Below are 20,672 nucleotides of genomic sequence, written 5' to 3'. Positions count from 1 at the left end.
GTTCAGCGCGTACTCCTGCTTCTGTGCGCAAGGGTTACCCCTGGTGGGCTCTGGGGATCATAAATGGTGTCAGGAATTAAACCAGGGTTGACCGTGTACAAGACAAGTGCACTACCCATTGTACTATCTTTCTGGCCCCATCAGTGAATTTTTAGCATTCTGTAAATATTGTTGATTTTTAATAAAAATATTCACACCTCTATAGAAAGGAGAACTTTATTTTCAGAGTTAAGACTTAAGGCTGCCTGGAGGAAGCAGAACCGAAGCAGTGAGACCCAGGTCCACCTCACCCCCACATGCCCAACTTATATACAGTTGGAATAGGTAGACTATTCTTGGTAGATAAAAATATGTATTACATTGATCATTTTTTTTTCTTTTTGGGTCACACCCAGCAATGCTCAGGGGTTACTCCTGGCTCAGCACTCAGGAATTACTCCTGGTGGTACTCAGGGGACCGTTTGGGATGCTGGGAATCGAACCCAGGTTGGCCATGTCCAAGACAAATGCCCTACTTGCTGTGCTATCGCTCCAGTCCCTACATTGATCATTTTTAAGTGAAGCATGGATTCAGGAGACAAAGAGAGCTCAAAGGGTTAAGTGCATGCTTTGCTTGCAGAGCTCTGGGTTCGGTCCCCAGCACCCACGTGATTGGCTGAGCATCTTTGAGAAAACAGCTGGGAGTAGCCGCTAGTACTGTCAGATGTGGTCCCAAGACAAATACATACGTAAAGTCAAGCATTTAGGGATGGGGATTATGGCTCAGTGGTAGATCTATGTGTGAGGCCCTGGGTTCAATTCCTGGCACCGCCAAAAAAAAAAAAAAAGAAAGAAAAGCATGCGATTTTGGTGTCTTTCTTACATCCTTGCTGAAATAAGAAATGTGTATTTTTTAAAATTTTTAATTAAAAAAATTTTTTTTTGCTTTTTGGGTCACACCCAGCGATGCTCAGGGGTTACTCCTGGCTCTGCACTCAGCAACTACTCCTGGCAGTGCTTAGGAAACCACATAGGAAGCTGGTCTTCGAACCCGGGTCGGCCACATGCAAGACAAACGCCTTACCTGCTGTGCTATCGCTCTAGCCCCTGAAATGTGTATTTTAAACAGGGGAGTGAAATCCTTGTAGGTGTGAGGCAATGCAAATCAAGAGCATTTAAGACTCGAGGGACCAGAGAGAGTACAGAGGAAAAGGTTTGTGGTTTGCATGCAATAGACACGGATCCATCCTTCGCATGCCATATGTTTCCCTGAGCAGCGCCAGCAGTGATTCCTGAGTTAAGAGCTAGAAGTGACCCCTAAGCATCACTGAGTGTGACCCCAAAGCCAAAATCATGGTCCTCCCATTGTTCATCGATTTGCTCAAGCAGGCCCAGTAACGTCTCCATCATGAGACTTGTTGTTACTGTGTTTGGCATATTGAATACGTCACGGGGAGCTTGCCAGGCTCTGCCGTACAGGTGAGATACTCTCGGTAGCTTGCCAGGCTCTCCGAGAGGGGCAGAGGAATCGAACCCAGATCGGCCATGTCGGCCGCGTGCAAGGCAAACGCCCTACCACTGTGCTATCGCTCCAGCCCCAAAGCCAAAAATAAATAAATAAATAAAGCATCAAAGTCATGTTCCGTCCTGACTCAGGACTTTCATCTGCTTGGGGTCAGTTACAGTAGAGGCAGGGGTGGATGGGAGTAGTGGGGTATGGGGTGTCGCCCTGAAATAGACCCAGATGACCTCGAGGTTCTTCACAGACCAAAGGGAAGGATTCTTTTGTCTTGACTTTCAGAGTTAACCTAAAGTCTCTGTAGATGTATCTTCTCTGTGCCCCACATTGCCAGCTTTCTGCCACAGCACGTTAAATTTTCCCTGGGACAATCAGACCTGATAACCCAAGGAGATCCTGAGATCTCCGTAGACATGAATGGACAGTCTGTAAAGGAACACACAGTGGTAGCACCATGTAGGGAGCCGGGTTCAGGAGTACAGATATGACTTCTCTGTGGTGGTCACACTAATAGCTAATGAGTCCTTGTTCTGACCCTCCCTGCCCTGGGCTGTAATTAACTGGGAATAGTCCAGCCACATGACCCTCTGAGCTGAAATGATACCCAGACACAGCGCCTGTTCTGATCAAGAATGAATACATGAGGCAGGACCAGCTCACCTTGTACTGCAAGGATCACTCTATTTTCGCTATTGCCAGCTACCTTGCTAATTAGCACAGCAAATACACAGACTTTGGTTAGTAGCAGAGCAAGTAGTAGCACTTGCCAGATAATTGTTAGAAACGGACCGTTTTCAGGTGTGCAGAAAGACCAAAATATTCTAGAAAGTTCTCCACCATGCTTGGACCTGGTGGATGAATCTGGCTAGGCTAGTGGCAGAGGCTTGTAAAGATAGGGGTTCCTAGCTCCAATCTCAAGTAAATGAAATTTCTGATAGCTTGAAGCCAATTTAGAGTGGATTAGTGGAGTAAATTCTCTTTTGGGATTTGGTTCATTCACAGAGTCTTTCACCAAAGGGCACAGAGTTGGGACATCCTCAGCTCTGCAAGGGAGAGTGGGAGGAAGTGGTGTGAGCTCACTCATTCGAGGGCTTGTTTGGTGAAATGATTTGGCATCATTTGATGACTGCTGATTGCGCTAAGCCTGGTGGTGAGGTCAAGGGCAAAGTCTAGTCTCTGAACTTCTGAAGCGTCTGTTAGCCAAAAGCATCTAAGCGTCCCACGAGATCAAATGAGTTTATTTTATTTTCCTTTTTTCCTCCCTTTGGGTTTTTGCTTGTTGTTTTTGCTCACCTGAGGTTACACACTCAGATGTGGCACTTGTACACACATCATGGTGGTATTCCCAGGACTGCATGCTTCATTCTTCTGCCAGGGATTCCAAAGAGTAATGCTGGCTGGCACATGGGGTGGAACCAGGGATCGTTGCTTGGTCCTCTGCCTGGAAAGCAATCAGTTTGCCACAGAACTATTACTAGGCCCCCAAACTGGCTTATTTGATTTTTCTTTGGTTTGGGGCCCACTCTGTTTTCAGGGATCACTTGCGGCAAGGTTCTAGGGGTTCATATAGGGTGCCAGGCATCAACCCAGCTGGCCTTATGCAAGGCAAGAACTCTACCTGCTGTATAATCTAACTGGCTTACTTTATTTATATATTTTTTATCTATCTTATTCGAGTCAGTGGTGCTCAAGGCTTACTCCTGGCTCTGTGCTCAGGGATCACAATGGGTGGGCTCAGGGGACCACATGGAATGCTGGGAATCGAACACGGGTTGGCTGTGTCAAGGCAAGCAAACTGCCCACTGTACTGTTGCTCCCAGGCTGACTTAGTTTAAATCAGCAATATCTGCCTTCTTCCATTTCTTGTTCTCCCTACCCCCCCTTTTTTAATGCTTGTCTCATTCCATTAGTCATTTTTGTTTTTCCTGCTTATCCCCTCACCTTCTCTGTATTCAGCTTTCTTCTGCATCAGTTGGCCCAAGGTAGATTATTAACCAACATCCCTAAACAGTCAAAGGAAGAAGGCAGATGTTTCTTAGCTGTTTTCAAAGAGTCGGCAAAGACAGGTCACAGACAACTCTTTCAGTCAGTGCTTAAAAATCATTGGGCGGGGGGGGGGGGGGGGGCTGGAGTGATAGCACAGAGGGTAGGGTGTTTGCCTTGCACGCGGCCAGAGTCAGATTTGATTCCCAGCATCCCGTATGGTCCCCCGAGCACGGCCAGGGATAATTCCTGAGTACATGAACCAGGAGTAACCCCTGTGCATCTCTGGGTGTGACCCAAAAAGCCAAAAAAAAAGGCATTGGGAATGGGGACTTTATTTTGTCTGGGGGGTTGTACTCAGGGCTTACTCTTGGTTCTGCACTCAGGGATCACTCCTGACAGGCTCAGAAAGGGGACATTCTAAGACAATCATTGCTGGGTTTCCCTTTCACAAGTTTTGTGGCTTTCAATAAACACTGTCACTGTCCTCCTGTTGTTCATCTATTTGCTCAAGTGGGCCCAGTAACATCTCCATTTTGAGACTTTGTTACTGTGTTTGGCATATTGAATACGTCATGGGTAGCTTGCCAGGCTTTGCTGCACGAGCAAGATACTCTTGGTAGCTTGCTGGGCTCTCCGAGAGGGGCGGAGGAATCGAACCTGGCTCATCGGGCTGGCTGCGTGCAAGGCAAATAAATGCCCTACCGCTGTGCTATCGCTCCATCCGTAATGGATAAAGGCACTGGCTTCCTAAGCCAGGGATTGTGGGTTCGAGTCCCACCTGGGGTACTGGAGTATAGGGTTTAAGATATTAGTGTGGCTTTCAATATAAGAAAATAATAGCTCAGAGACCAGGGAGAAAATCCAAGTGGGTAGAGCACTTGCCTTGCACTTGTCCAACCTGGATTCTAACCCCATACCACTATGGTTCCCAAAACCCTGCCAGGAGTAATCCCTGAGTGCAAAGTCAGTAGTAAGCCCTGAGCACAGTTGGGTGTGGCCCCCCCAAACCAAAACCAACACCGAAGCAAGGAAAATAATGGCTCATATCCCTCAGTTGTCATCACATTACAGCTAGTCTAGTGTTCCTATCTCTGGATCAGACAACAAGCAATTTTACTTGTTACCACTGGAGGTCATTAGAGATCCTGTGGTGTGTTTCGGTCTCATTAGCTAAGACCTGGCGTTTGGTCTCTGGAAACTGTGTCCTTTGTCTGGTGCCTGCATTCGTTCTTCTTTGTATGGGACATGATACGAAACTCACCCAGAGAAAGTACTTTATTTAGTTTAGTCTCCGGGATTTTGTTTGCATGTTTTCTTTTTTTTTTTAAAAAAAGCTTTATTTAAACACTGGTTTACAGAGTTGTTCATAATGCAGTTGTTTCAGATTCTCAATGTGTTCCAACACCAGTGTAACTTTCCCTCCACTATTTTCTCCAGTGTTTCACCCACCCACCCTCTAAACTGCCCCCCTTGGCAGGCACAAAATAATTTATTTTGTATTACTTGTTACAACAAAATGTTAAGTGGAATTATCAGAATAGAGTTCAGTAAAAGAAACTGTGTGAATGTTGTATTTCACAAGGGGATTATTAAAGTCATTGTCTGCAGATTTACTAAGCTGTTTGTTTCTAGTTGAGTCTTCTGTGTTATTGATTTTGCTTACTAAACTTAGTTGGCTTAATGCTACTTTTTCATCAAATTTACTATCCTCCAGCTAGGCTGTCAATATTGTGGGATGTGGAGGTGTGATGCAGTCACCTATGCGGCTGTGGACCTCAGAAGTTCCAGGATCTGTAGAACTGGGATGATTCTCGACCCACCCCCTCCCAAAGAGGCCCCAGAGTTTTCATCCAGAAGAACACTATACCTGTGGGTTTCATCAGCTTGGTGTCTCTTTTGAGGTGGGAAGCAGAACTGTTTACATGGTGGTGCGGTGTTTACATGTGGGATGTGGGTGTTGGTTCTGGGGCTCCCAGCAGTACTGAGATGGAGGGGATTCTTGCCTACACCCCAGAAGATCCCCAAACACTGGTATACTTAGGAGTGTTGTCAGTTTGGCATCTCTGCAGAGATTAATTGTGAAGCAGTGAAGCTGGTCCATTTGTATGGTGGCCGGTGTAATGCAGGTGTAAATTCCGGGCTTTAGTCCACTACCCTTCCAAGTGAGCCCCAGAGTTTTTGGGCTGAAGATTAGTCTACCTAATTCATTGGTTTGGCTTGGCAGCCCTCCCAAGATAAGTTGTGAAGCTGGACCATTACATGCTGGTGACTGTGGGATAAGTGTGGTTGATAAGTGCTTTTTTTTTTCTGCAGAGCTTTGTGTATCTATTTCAGAGTTACACCTAGCTATTAGTACTTATTTGAGCTACTAATTTTAGAAGAGTTTGTCAGTTTCTGGTCCTGAACTCACCTCCTCTTTTATTGTTGTGGAAGTTTTTGCTGCAGATTGTTAATCAGTTAATTCTCCAAAGTCCTTTTCTTTTTATTGTGGGAACGTTGGTTTATGAGAGTGTAAATGTTTATATGCGTTATGGTTTTAATTCACATTTCCCTTTTAATTAGTGATTAACTTTTTGTGTGCCTGTGGGCCATCTGTATTCTTCTTTGGTGAAGTGTCTGTTTATGAGTAGTGTCCCCATTTTTTTTTGGTGGGGGGTAGGAGGGCACATCCAGTGGTGCTCAGCTCTTACTCCTGGGTCTTTGCTCAGGGATCACTTCTGGAGGGCTCAGAGGATTGAACTTGATGTCAACTGTGTGCAAGGCTGTTGAACTATCACTCTGGCCCAGTGTCCCCATTTTTAACCATTTTTTAAAAAATTTGGTTTGTTTTCGAGCCTTGTGAGTGCTTTATGTGTCTTAGGTATTAAGATCTATGTTATATCAGATCTATGTAGCACTGTCCTGTCCTCCCGTTGTTCATCGATTTTGCTCGAGCGGGCCCAGTAACATCTCCATTGTGAGACTTGTTGTTACTGTGTTTGGCATATCGAATACATCACGGGGAAATTGCCAGACTCTGCTGTGTGGGCGAGATACTCTCGGTAGCTTGCCAGGCTCTCCGAGAGGGGGGGAAGAATCAAACCTGGGTCAGATGGGTCAGCCACGTGCAAGGCAAATGCCCTACCGATGTGCCATTGCTCCAACCCATATCAGATCAGATCTATAGAATGTGAATATTTTCTCCTGTTCAGCTGTTCAGTGACATGTCTTTTTATTTTGGCAATAATTTTCTTCCTTCTTCCCTTCTTTCTTTCTTTCTTTCTTTCTTTCTTTCTTTCTTTCTTTCTTTCTTTCTTCTTTCTTTTGTAGAATAGAAGTATTTTGCTTTGATATGATCTCATGTGTTTATTTTTTTCCTTCCCAATGGTCCTGAATTATTCAACACGTTACTGAGGCCAATATTATGGGAAGTTTTGCCCATGTTTTTTGTATGTTTGCTTGTTTTGATTTGGTAGTGCCCAGGACTTGCTCTTGGCTCTGTTCTTAAGGATATTCCTGGAAGGGCTCATGGAACCATATATGGTACCAGGGATCAGTCTGGGTTTGGCTGTATACGATGCAAGTGCTTTAACCCTGTACCATCTCTATGACTCTCAATAGATACTTTTTATCTTATAAGAATGCGCCTGGGTATGGAATTGCTGGGCTAAGGGGAGTCAACTTTTTTTTTTTAAGGGGAGTCAACTTTTAATTAAGTTTTTCTTTTGTAATGTATTTTTTCATTTCTTTGGTGTCTTGGTCATTATCAATAAATTTGTAAATAAAGAAAAGAATTTAGCATTTAAATGTCAGAACTCCTTATATGTTATAGAGAATGGATCCCTATTTTTTAAAACATAGGGATGCTATGTTTTAAAAACAGATAAAATTGTTTTAGATGTTTGGTTTTGCAATTTCTGAATTATTTTTAAAATAATAAGGCCTAACCAGAGTATTAAAGTATTGATAAAAACAGATGATCTGTATTCATATAAGATTTTTCTTTTCCATCCTAGTAGTTCCCATTAAGTTTTTTTTTTTGTTTTTTTGTTTTTTTTGCTTTTTGGGTCACACTCCGTGATGCTCAGAGGTTACTCCTGGCTCTGCTCTCAGGAATTACTCCTGGCTGTGACTTGGGGGACCATATGGGATGCCGGAGATTGAACCTGGGTCAGCCTTGTGTAAGGCAAATGCCCTACCCGCTGTACTATCACTCCGATGCGCCCCCTTTACATTTTAAGACAATTAATTAAATGGGATTTTGCAGTATCTAAGACATTTTTTCCATTTTTTCCAGCTTCTTACATGCTGAAAGTAGACTATAGACCAAACATGATTGTCACCCATTGCCTCTTTTGCAACCCACAACACCCAATAAGAGAGAACAAAAGGGAATGCCCTGCCATAGAGGCAGGGTGGGATGGGAGGGATGGGGGATGGGAGGGATACTGGGATCCGTGGTGGTGGGAAATGGGCACTGGTGGAGGGATGAGTTTTTGATCGCTGTATAATTGAAACCCAAGCACAAAAATGTGTAAGTCTGCAACTGTACCTCATGATGTCTCACTAATAAAAATTTTTTTAAAAAAGGCAGAGCTTCTTAAACTATCCCTTTGACAAGTGGTTCCTTTCACCCCCAATTTACACGTCGCCTCCCCTGGGAGGCTTTTCTAGCCTCGCCCCAGAAGTGCTCTGGTTCACCTGTTATTAAGGCAATTCTGCTCCTTCCACAGCTCTGATGACCACGGCTAATGACTGCAGGCATACTGGTTCCCAGGGCGGTGCCCCCGGGCCCCTGGTGCAGGCTAAGGAAACAGGACTGTATGTGTGTCACCTTGGAGAAACCCCTGAGAAGTCTGAGCCTGGTCAGGCTGGTGAAACAGGTTTCAGATGCCTTTGCTCTGCCGGGAACGCCTCTCACATTAGGCTGTTCATTCCCTGGGCTGGAGCTGTTCAGACTTGTAGCTTTCTCTGCTGGGTGGACAACCCTGATGGCTCTGCATTCCACAGTGTGTGTGTGTGTGTGTGTGTGTGTGTGTGTGTCTGTGTGTGTGTGTGTGTGTGTACACACTCATGCCTCTGTATTCTAAGAGGTAGATGGATCTTAAAATAATTTTTTTTATTACTCGAGGTACTGTGATTTACAATACTGTTAATGATGGTTTCCTGTGTACCTAATTCTAACACCACACCCCTCACCCATATACCGACCTCCTTCCCTCAAGGTCCCCAAGGCCCCTCCCTTTTAACCCCTCCCCCCTCCCCCATCCCCCTACCCCATCAGTCACACATTCCGTGCTTGCATGTGGCTTTAGCAAGAGCAGCAGACTCAGTTAGGCTGCCTCTTCTACAAAGAGGAAGTCAAGTTTCCCCATGTTTGGAAGTGATGTGTCCATCAGAGGCGCTTGTAGTTTGTGAAAACATAGACTCCAAGTGCCCAGAGAGCTTGGGGCTCAAGGACCCTGATAGAGCACTGAGGAGGAAGTTTATATTTAAGTTTCCAGGGAGGTTGGTTTTGAGCCAAGGGTTAGACACATGACTGGGGGCCCAAAGCTGCTTTCATCATTTCTGGTTTTGTTTGTGGGGTCACACCTCCAAGTGCTAGACGAACTACTGTTGGTTCCCTGCTCAAAGCTTGCTCCAGGTAGTGCTCAGGGGACTGTGTAGTACCGGGGATTGAATTCAGGACATCGGGGTGCAGAGGAGGCACTGAGCCCACTGTGGTGTTTCTGTGACCTCCCTTCCACCTTTTGATTCTGCCCTTTTCTTGGAGGCAGCAATGAACAACATGTTGCAAAGGACAGTTGTTCCTTCAGCTTCTCTGGGAGACATTGGAGCAAATCTCTCACTTGCTTTGCTACTTCTTGGTTTAGAATGCCTTCGCTGGCTCTACACTTCACTCACTGTATCACTGTAATCCTGTTGTTCATCCGTTTCCTCCAGCAGGAACCAGTAATGTCTCCTTCATCCTAGCCCTGAGATTTTAGAAAATGCCACAGTCGAGGCTCTTTCAGGGTCAGGAGAATGAGACCCATCATTGTTACTGGTTTTTGGCATATTGAATACACCACGGGGAGTTTGCCAGACTCTGCCGTGCAGGCAGGATACTTTCAGTAGCGGGCCAGGTTCTCCAGAGTAAAAACTAGATAACATGATGTCCAGGAGCTGGGTTTTATAGTCTTTGGGTCTTGGCCGTTGATGGGATTACACGGTGCCGGGGGCAGTTGGTGGGTGTAATGCCTACATACTGGAAGATGGGAGATCTGGATGGAGGAGGCCCAGTCCCAATCGGAGCAGGCTTGGAGATCTATGCCCCGGGTCCTGCACACCTGGGTTCGTCTGCCAGTTCCTTCATGTGTGAGGCTTGTCTGAACATATGGAGAGTGGTCTTAAGCATGGTTGTGGCTGGAGCTGGAGGTCTTCAACTGCCGGTGCTCTGCTCTGCTTGGGGGCGGGGAGGGAAACTCAACCCGCCCTCCTCCAAGGGGCCCTGGTGAGGACAGCCAGGTGCAGAGGCAGGAGACTGCGCTGTTCTCTTCCGGGAGCTGTGCACTTGATGCCCAAAATAAAAGATTTCACTTGGTGTAATGGAGACATCCAGAGGTAGCTTCGGCTGAACTGAAGCTTGATCTGGACATTCAGTAATAAAACCAGTGGCTTGTTTCTCCCAGTCCTCTGCAGGGCCTCAGCAGTCCTTGCTTCATTGTTCCAGTCCCTCAGTTGTGTCCAAAAGAGTAAAAAGAGTTTCTTTGTTTGGGCTTCCATCTGATTGGGTTAATTTAGGTCAATACCCACTTAAACCATTTGGTGTGACCTTGGAATTGAACTGCATGAATTGGTTTAGCCTTAATCTTGTGGTTTTTGCAACCGGGAATGGGATCTGCTTCTACAGAAACACATGGGCCTCCAAATAGAGAGGGGTTTTTCCCCTTAAATGGGGGACAAAGTGGGGGGTGTCAAAAGCAAAAAAGTGTTCATTTATTCAGCATTCATTCACTCTGGAGTTCATAACATGTGCCTCCTAGTACCAGACAGAGTTTGGGGTGCACAGATTCAACACTAAAGAGAGTGGCAAAGATTCGTGCCTTCTGAAGTTCACATTTTAATCAGAGTAAATTACCTGAAGTAGGATAAGGGGACAGTTTGTGCCTTTTATGGAGTGTTTGACAGCACCCCTATAAATATTTGGGGTGTTTTTATGTCTCAGGAGTTAGAGCTGCATGGTAGGCTGAATAATGCCCAAACCTTGATTTTTGCAATCTACAGATGCTCCCTTTTATGGCCAAGGGCTTAGCAGAGTTGAATGAGGATCCCGAGCTGGGGAGACTATCAGAGCTGTCAGGGTTCCGTGGAATCATGGTGGTCCTTAAGGAGGGAATTGGAATGCAAAGAGAAGGCGGTGTGATGAGGAGGTAGAGGGAGAGATGGAGAAAGTAGAAGACCAGTGCTCCTGGCTTTGATGGATGAAGGCACTGAGCAATTTTTGTAAAGCAATGGGAAATGTGGGCATATAGAAATAGACAATCAGCCATTTTGAAGACCTGAAACAAGCCAAGGGACAGATTTTCCCCTGCTGAGCCTCCAGAAAGAACCTGCGACACTTAAGTGTAGCCCTGAGAGCCTGATTCTAGACTCTGGGCCTCAGGATACTGAGAGAACCTGCTTGTTCTCTTCAAGTCTCACGCATGATGGGAATTTGTTATGGTGACACAAGGCGGTTTCCACAAGAAGCCATTTTCTCTTTCAACGTCCAGTGGTTTTTTCCTCCAGTTCTAATTGACTCCCACTTAATCTTGGCCAAGATTAAGTTGCATGTTAGTGCTGGGGCAGAGCGGCTCGTACACAGCTGTCCTGCCTTTTGTTTGGGGGCTTCTAGCGTGCTGTGGAGGAAACAGGCTTTAAATGGTGAGTGAGTCCCCCCAAAAGAACTTGAGTCTCAGGGGTTGGGAACACAAAACAGTGCAGAGCTTACACTCTAAAGCACATCATGCATGCCCTTGGTTTCCACCAAGAGTATGAAATAGCATTAAATGGGGAGGATGAAGGGACCGGAGAGATGGTGGAGTTAAGGTGCCTGTATGAAGCAGTTAAAATTGTGGTACTCTATTAGTCTCTCTCTTTTTTTTTCTTTTTGGGTCACACCTGGTGAAGCACAGGGGTTACTCCTGGTTCTGTGCTCAGAAATTGCCCTGGCAGTGCTCAGGGGACCATATGGGATGCTGGAAATCGAACCCGGGTTGTCGGCGTGCAAGGCAAACGCCCTACCTGCTGTGCTGTTGCTCCAGCCTCTCTATGTAGTCTCTTGAGCTCTTCCAGAAGTGATCCCTGAGCACAGAATCAGGAGTAAATCCTGAACACTGCTGAGTGAGACCCAAAATTCAAAATTTAAAAAAATATATGGCAGTTCTCAGCATGGTGGTGGCTGAGACCACTCTCCACACACATGAAGGTACTGGCAGAGGGACAAAGTCATGCGGGTTCCGGGGCCAAGATCTCCAAGCCTACTCGGATTTGGGCCGAGCATCCTCCACCCAATTCCTCCAAATTCCAGTAGGCGGGGGTCACACCCACCAACTGGCACCGTGGCGCCGTGTAATCCCATCAACGGCCAAGACTCAGAGACTATGAAAACCAGCTCCTGGAACCGCGCAGACGCATTCGCGGCCGCGCGACATCCTATTATGACATCTTATTATCTCATTCCTACTTTGGACAAACTGGCAGGCTACCAAATGTAGCCTGCCCACACGGCAGAGTCTGGCAAACTCCCCGTGGCGTACCCAATATGCCAAATACCAGTAACAATGATGGGTCTCATTCTCCTAAAGAGCCTTGAATATAACCTCAGGGCTAGGATGAAGGAGACGTTACTGGGGCCTGCTCGAGGCAATCGACGATTAACAGGATGATTTGTGATTTGTGATAGCAGTTCAGTGAACAACTGTCGCCTCCCATGGGAAGTGTGGGGATAGCAAGAATTGTCAGCCTACTGGTGATGACCATGCAGGGGAGGCCAGAAATAGCACTGGAAAAAATCTACCCTCATTGTATATTCCGACACTGTTGCAAAAATCACTTTTTACTAGTCCGATGACCCGGATCTGCCTGTGCTGGCTCCAGAGTTCCTTACTCCGTCCTCAGCACTGTGTTGCTGCCTGGATTCAGATGTGATGTCATACACAGGCGGTCACCCTGAGGTGATATGATGATGGCAAGCATGTGTCCGTCACCCTTGATTTTTCACAGCCTAGGGATAGTTGGCCAACCACAACAGAGAGCACACAAATAGCCACAACCATGCTGAGTGACAAAGGAAGAGCAACAGGGACCTCTCAGTAAGGAGGGGGTCAGAACTGAAACCCAATTGTCACCAGCTTTGTAATGCTCTACCTCACAGTGATACAATAGTAGCACTGTAGCACTGTCCTCCTGTTGTTCATCGATTTGCTCAAGTGAGCACCAGAAACGTCTCCATTGTGAGACTTGTTACTGTTTTTGGCATATGGAATATGCCACAGGGAGCTTGCCAGGCTCTGCTGTGTGGGCGGGACACTCTTGGTAGCTTGCCAGGCTCTCTGAGAGAAACAGTGGAATCAAACCCGGGTTGGCCATGTGCAAGGCAAACGCCCTACCCGCTGTGCTAATGCTCCAGCCCTCAGTGATTCAATAAAAATTAAAATTAAAAAAAAAAGAGGGAGTCAGGGAAGCCTTCCTCCCCTGTGGGTTGGAGTCCAGAGCAGGGAAGCAAAGCCTTGGAGAATGCAGGTTCTACCGGGAGTGGACGGCCTGGGTGAGAGAGAGCCTTGGGCTCTCTTATTCAGCAGCACTGATAGGTTTTGTCAGGCATTAGAAAGTGAGAATATGTAGAAATAGAAAAATACCAAATGCCCACAATCCCTTCATCCAGAGAGAATGTTCCCATTTGTTCTGCTTATGTGTGTCCATATAACTATGAATTGGAATGCACATTTTTTTTATAAGCATGGGTTCTTTGAGGGTAATTTTAATTAATTAATTAATTAATTTTATTGGGGGGGCGCGCGCTTGGGGCCACATCTTGCTATGCTCAGAGTTTACTTCTGGCCCTGTGCTTAGAGATAGCCTTGGGCAGTACTCAAGACCATATGCTGTCCTGGGAGTAGGAACACGGTCAAGTGCATACAAGTCAAGTACCTTAACTCCTGAACAATCCCTCCCTATTTATTTATCCATACATTCACTTATCATCCCTCTGCTTTCTTTCTCTTTCCTTCCTTATTGTTGTTGTTGCAATGATTGAGAGTTGCACACATTTCCTGACTGTGATGTTTGCACACTGGAAGCTGTGGTGCATGTGTGCTCACTGGGGGTTGTACTGTTTGCATATGTGTTCATTCATTTCTTCATTGATTGGTTTATTGATTGTAGAGCTGAGAGTCTGATCGGCTGATTGGTGGTAGAGCAGGGATCAAAGCCTGCTGCATGCAAAGCGTTTCCTTTACCCCCCCAAGCCCCAGTCACCCCTGACCCCAGGTGCAACTCTTTGGTTGAACTGGTCATGCTCTGGTTGTGGTGCTCACTGGGGGTGCTCCATGCTCTCACCAGTGATCATCAAGAGTCACACTGCCAGGCTGTGCTGCTTCCATGTGGTTTTAGTTTTGCTGCTCCCAGAGGGTGTGACAGTAAGAAATTGCTGGCTGCTTCCAGAATCACAGAGAACAAGGCTGTCGGCTCAAATCACAGAATAGCCAGGGATGTGCTTGGCAGTGGAGACACTGGGGACTAGAACCCATGACCATTCTAAACCATTGTGCTCTTTCTCTGGGCCTGATAAATTATTTCTTTCTTTTTTTTTATTAACAGGTCACCTTATTTATTTATTTATTTATCTATTTATCTTTTTGGGTCATACCCAGTGATGCTCAGGGGTTACTCCTAGCTCATGCACTCAGGAATTACTCCTGACAGTGCTCAGGGGACCAGATGGGATGCTGGGAATTGAACCTGGGTTGGCCACGTGCAAGGCAAACGCCCCACCCACTGTGTTATGGCTCTAGCCCCGATAATTTATTTCTTAATTGTTAAAGCAAACAGACAAAACTCTTCAATCACCCCTCCTTATTGCTTAATCACGGGCCCATTTTTGTTCACTCATTTCCCCGTGCCTGTCAGTGCCTTTGTAGCCCAGCCCTGCTGATTATTCAGTGTGACTTTGGCATCAATATGGAAACTCACCTAAACCGGCTCTTACCAGGTCATGAAGTGTAAAGCTCTCCCCACACCTGCCACCGCACCCCAGGCCCCAAGAGCTAACGAGGCAAGTAAACAGTGGATGCTGATGACCACTATGACAATGATAGTCGGAAATGATCACTCTGGGTGGGCTGAAAAGAGATAAAGGGATATACATGATAACCTGTATTGCAAATGACTATGCCCAAGAGGAGAGAGACAGAGACAGAGACAGAGAGACAGAGAGAGATAGAGATAGAAGAAAATTGTCTGCCATCGAGACAGGCTGGGGTGAAGGGTGTCGGTAGAAGGGAAACTGGGACACTGGTGGTGGGAAATGTACACAAGTGAAGAGTCAGGTGTTGGAACATTGCATGACTGAAACCCAACCATGAACAACTTTCTGTGTACCTCAGATGATTCAATCCAAAAGGAGAGGTGGGAGGAAGAAAGTGGCCCCTGACACTTCCACTCCCCCCTTTTCAGGTACCTGCCTTAGCTGCTCTCCCACGCTTTTCTGCAACGTCTTTCTACTCCTTATCAGAAATTTAAGAACAGAGAATTAGATACCAGTCCCTTATTACTAAGCCTTGTTATTTTTGCAAAGTACACATTGTACATTCAGCAGCACACTGCAATGCATTCCATGAATTATTTAAATGAAGCACTCCTTGTCACAACAAATGAGCAAGGCCCATTTTGTTTATGGTCTCCTCACATGCTGCTCCTTCCCTTCATGGATTCCTTTGCGACATTAACTAAAATGCAATGAGCCAAATGTCATTAAAAGGACTCATGGCACTGCCACAGCTCCAGGACTGCAATTTTTTTTTCACTCCACTGGAGCATTTTTCTGCCTTCTTCCTTGAAGTTTATTATACAAGGATGTGTCTTTATAGTGGCTCAGACAAGGAACAAATATAAAATGTTTATAATTGAGGTTGACGGTAATGATGGTAAAAGTAACTGTTTTCACTTACTTTTTTCTGTTTTCTACATTTAGTGTTTTCAGTTACTGCTTTTCAGGTGGTTTTGTGTGTGTGTGTGTGTGTGTGTGTGTGTGGAGGGGGAGAGAGTGTGGTGATTTCTCTGGAATAGAACAGTTGATGCTTAGAGCAGGAAAAGAGAGCAAGGATGAAAACTCCGAAGATTCTCAAACTAGACTTTGAAAGAAGGTTGCAGACAATTCCTGCTGACTGCTCACCTTATTGATCTGTTTGGTACCAAGTGAGAGCACATTGATTCTCCGGCAGTGCAATGATTGAGACAATGAGGAGTTGGTGATGCTTTGGGAGGAAGCTTCGGGATTGCTACTCGTGGGGGTTCGTCTCTTTTGCTATGGGGAAACCTCTAAGTGCCGCTTGTCTGGGCTTTACACGCATAACCCTGCTCTTTGCCCTCCTGGTTATACCACACACATGTGACTCTTCCTGTTTAAACCCACACGTATGTACTGGCCCTTTACCCTTAGTGGCACTCCAAAAAGTTAATTTTAAGTCATTTTATTTTGGCTTAGGTTGTGACAATATTGCATAAACATGGATCAAGAAAATGATGACTTCAATCAAAACCAGGAGGACAGGAGCATAATATAATAGGCAGTCATTGACCCTTGTCATTGACACGAGTAGCTAGTTCTTCAAAAAAATAAAAAAACACCCAAAACTTCTTACGGACCAGAGAGTTAATCCAGGAGTGCTTACCTTGCATGTAGCTGACCCCATTTCAATCCTGATCACCACCTGGTCTCCCTCTGGTGACCAAGAATCACCAGAGGGTCCCCCAGGTCTCCTGAGCACACCTTGGGAGGTCCTAGTCCCCTGCCCCCATAAACAAATGAATTTTTTAAAAGCAGAGCTCAAGAGGTAGTATAATGGATAAGGCTTTTGCCTTGCTTGTGACCAACTCCAGTTCAATCCCCAGCACCAAATATGACCCCCCTGAACCCCACCAGGAGTGATCGTGAGACCCAGGAGTAGCCCCTGAACAACAATGAATATAGTATGGTCCCCAAACTAAACAAATAAATATTTTAAAAAAAGAAACAAAATGTAAATAAATCAAAATCCCTTGGGCTTCCATATAGAGAACGGGGGTTAGGAGGAGGAGAGGGGATGGAGACAGGCACATAGGGAGATGGAGAAGCCGGAGACCACGTGGAGGGCGGTGATGGGGGATGGGAAGAAGTTGGATTTAGGGTTAAAGCTTGGAGCTGGCACTAACAGATTTGCTGATTTATAGAATTTGGAGAAAAGGGGAAAAAGGAAGGAACCTAGACTTTGTTTTGTTTGGGAGCCACACCCAGCAGTGCTCAGAGCTTACTTCTTTTTTTTTTCTTAAATTTTTATTAGTGAAACACCATGAGGTACAGTTGTAGACATACAAATTTTGTGCTTGGGTTTCAATTATACAATAATCAAATACCCATCCCTCCACCAGTGCCCATTCTCCACCACCACTGATCTCAGTATCCCTCCCACCCCCCATCCCCCATCTCACCCTACCTCTGTGGTAGGGCATTCCCTTTTGTTATCTCTCTCCTTTTGAGTGCTGTGGTTTGCAAAAGAGACATTGAGTGGCAATCATGTTTGGTCTATAGTCTACTCTCATCACGCATCTCCCATCCTGGGAGGAAACTCCCAATACCCTTTACAGAGCTTACTTCTTAGTATGCACTTAGGGATCCCTCCTGGCAGGGGTTGGGGGGGCATACGGGGTACTGGGGATTGAACCCGGGTCAGCCAAGTACAAGGCAAATACCCTGCCCACTGCACTATCACTTCAGGCCACCTTGGCTTTGAGTTTTAGTTTGGTTTTGGTCATATCTGGCATTGCTCAGGGCTCACTCCTGGCTCTGTGCTCAGAGTTCATTCCTGGCTCTGTGTTCAAGGCTCACTCCTGGTGGGTTCAAGTGACCATATGGAGTTCCGAGGACTGAACCTGGGTGGGCCACATGCAAGGCACACTCCCTCCCTGCTGTACTATCTCTCAGATCCCCAAGAGGAAACTAGATCTATTTATTTATTTATTTATTTATTTTGGCTTTTTGGGTTACTAAAAGCTCAGGAGTCACTTACGAATGACTCCTGGTGGTGCTCAGGGGACCATATGGGATGCTGGGGATCGAACCCAGGTTGGCTGTGTGCAATAACTCTGGCCCCCAGAAACCTAAATTTATAATAAACAGTTTGGTTTGTTGTCCTTTCCTGTCGATTTTTAGACATTTTGATATTCTTTTTCCATAAGGCATTCAGTATGCCAAACACAGTAACAAGAAGTCTCACAATGGAGACGTTACTGGGCCCGCTCGAGCAAATCGATGAACAACGGGAGGACAGTGTTGACAGTTTTCCATAAGGCCTTTTTTTTTTTTTTCTTTTTGGGTCACACCCAGCAATACTCAGGAGTATTCTAGTACTCAGTACTTACTCCTGGCTCATGCACTTAGGAATTACTCCTGATGGTGCTCAGAGGACCATATGGGATGCTGGGAATCGAACCCGGGTTGACCTCATGCAAGGCAAATGCCCTACCCACTGTGCTATCATTGCTCCAGCCCCTCCCAGCCTTATTTTGTTTAGGACTGAATTTGTCATAGATAGGACCTTAACAAAATAAGAGTGACCAATTTGACCCTGGAGTTCTCATCAATTGCAGACACTAGCATTCTGAACTAAGTTTCTATGTGTTTCTCTTCAGGTTTGTTCAAGACTGGTTTTCACAAAGGATGCAAGTGGCCAACGCGGACTTCTCGACAGTCTTACCGCGCTCCATCTCTCTATATATCTTTTCCTTCCTGAACCCCAAAGATTTGTGTGCAGCTGCACAAGTCAGCTGGCCTTGGAGGTTCCTCACGGAGCAGGTCATTTCCCTGTACTCAGAATGAATCTAAATATCATCTGTCAGGAGGATCTGGGGTAACCCCCTTTCCCGAAGATAGCAGCCTAGGGTACCGGAGCCATAAATGGATTCTGACGTGGAAAAAGGGAAGCAGATAAATCCAGAAATGCATTTCATTAATTAAGGACTTTTGGTTAAGGGTCTCACCTTGCATGGGATCAACCTGGCTCCATCTCCATCACCACCACACCCAGCCGTGTACAGGGACTGCACAAGGCTCTGTGCCTTGATCTCTCCTGGCATATGTAAAGCCATAGCTCCTTTACTGTCTCTCCAACAACTAGTGTGTCTAATTATTTCGAGAACACTTAAGGCTGGCTGAAGAAGCCTGCCTTTTTTTGGGAAAAAAATTTACAATTTATTTTTCATATTCTATTTTAGCCATGATAACTCACCTTTAACTGATTCCTCGGCTGACATTTGTCTAATATCAGTCCAGATCTTTAATGTCTTCTGTCACTGATTGGAAAAGTGCTTCTGAGGGCCAGAGTGATAGTACAGCAGGGAGGGTGTATGCCTTGTACATGGTGGAGCTGGGTTTGATTCCCGGCATCCCATATGGTCCTCCAACCAACACCAGGAGTAATTCCTTAGCATCGCTGGGTGTGAACTATCACTGTCACTGTCTTCCCGTTGTTCATCGATTTTCTTGAGCGGGCTCAGTAACATCTCCATTGTGAGACTCTGTTGTTACTGAGTTTGGCATCTTGAATACGTCACGGGTAGCTTGCCAGGCTTTGCCATGTGGGCGAGGTACTCTCGGTAGCTTGCCGGGCTCTCTGAGAGGGGCAGAGGAATCGAACTCGGGTTGGCCATGTTGGCTGCATGCAAGGCAACCACCCTACCCGCTGTACTATCGCTCCAGCCCAGGGTGTGACCTAAAAAGCCCAAAAAGAAAAAAAAATTTAAAAAAGACAAAAGAAAAAAGAGAAGTGCTTCTGACCTACTTATTATTTTCGTTTGTTTTGCACTTTTGAGACTGCTATATTCAGGGCTAACTCTTGGCTCTGTGCTCAGGGATCATTTCTGGTGGTTCTCAGGGGACCTTATGGGGTGCTGGGGATCAGATTTGGGTTGACCACATGCAAGGCAAATGCCTTGCCTTCTGTTCTCTCTGTGGTTCTTCGGCCCATATTTTCTTTTAAAGTATTTAATACAGGAACTGGCTAGATAGCTCAAAGAGGTGGAACAGACTTTGATGTAGAAGGCCCAGACACCACAGTTTCAGGAACAATCCATCCCCCATGCTCCCCGTTCACCTAGCCAGTAGCAACACCCAAGTATCACTGGGTTTGGCCAAAAAGCAAAACTATATATACACACATGCGCATACACACACACACACACACACACACACACACACACACAAACACACACAAGTACACAGGTAGCATACCTGCAATATAAATATAGACATATAGGCATACTTTTCATATGAGGTAGTAATCTAAGCTACATCTCATTTTTTTGGATGGCCTGGGGTTGAGTTTCTGGTCTCAGAGAATTACTAGCTCTCTATGGAAGGGCCGTGTGCCAAGGTCTCATGACCTTGTGAGCACTGGACTTGGACTAGAAGCCAGTCTTGATGCTTATTTTCTGTCTTTTAACTCTACCTTTCTAAGCCCTTCTATTCAAAGGATATGTTCTGTAGATAGGACAAGGTCTTATAATTGTTTTCACATTTGACAATCGTTCCTTTTAGCTGAGTTGGTAGTCAATTTACATAGATGCAAATCCTGATTGAGTTGCATCTTCATCTTCTAACCTTACTATTGATTTTTTTAGTGTGTCATCTTTCTTTCCTCTCCCTGTTTTCTCTGGAATACTTACATCTTTTTTTGTTATTAATTATTATTTAGCAGTTGTTTCATGACTACAATAGTAATTCCAGCTCAATTCCTGGTGCTGCGATTATTGTCAACTTCTGGATAATTCTGGATAACCATAGAACCTTAACTCTATGGTTCTCCAAACCCACTTTCTTTTTTCTGTTTTATTTTGGGGGGGGGTTGGTTGTTGTTTGGGTCAGAACCAGTAGTGCTCTGATTCTGTGCTAAGTAATAATTCCTGGAGGAGCTTGGGGGACCATGTGCAGTGC

General features: G+C 45.6%; 1 protein-coding gene across 1 annotated transcript in view; it reads left to right on the top strand.

The window, feature by feature from the left end:
• Positions 1-20,672, top strand: part of ECT2L (epithelial cell transforming 2 like) — an 89,880-nt gene that overhangs the window by 2,730 nt on the left and 66,478 nt on the right. The window contains 1 exon segment of the mRNA XM_056126288.1: positions 18,374-18,536. Coding sequence (XP_055982263.1) covers positions 18,374-18,536 — 163 coding nt within the window.

The sequence above is a fragment of the Sorex fumeus genome, unplaced genomic scaffold, assembly GCF_029834395.1.
Source record: "Sorex fumeus unplaced genomic scaffold, SorFum_2.1 ptg000061l, whole genome shotgun sequence".
Classification (NCBI taxonomy): domain Eukaryota; kingdom Metazoa; phylum Chordata; class Mammalia; order Eulipotyphla; family Soricidae; genus Sorex; species Sorex fumeus.
This window is presented reverse-complemented; position numbering and strand designations above follow the sequence as displayed.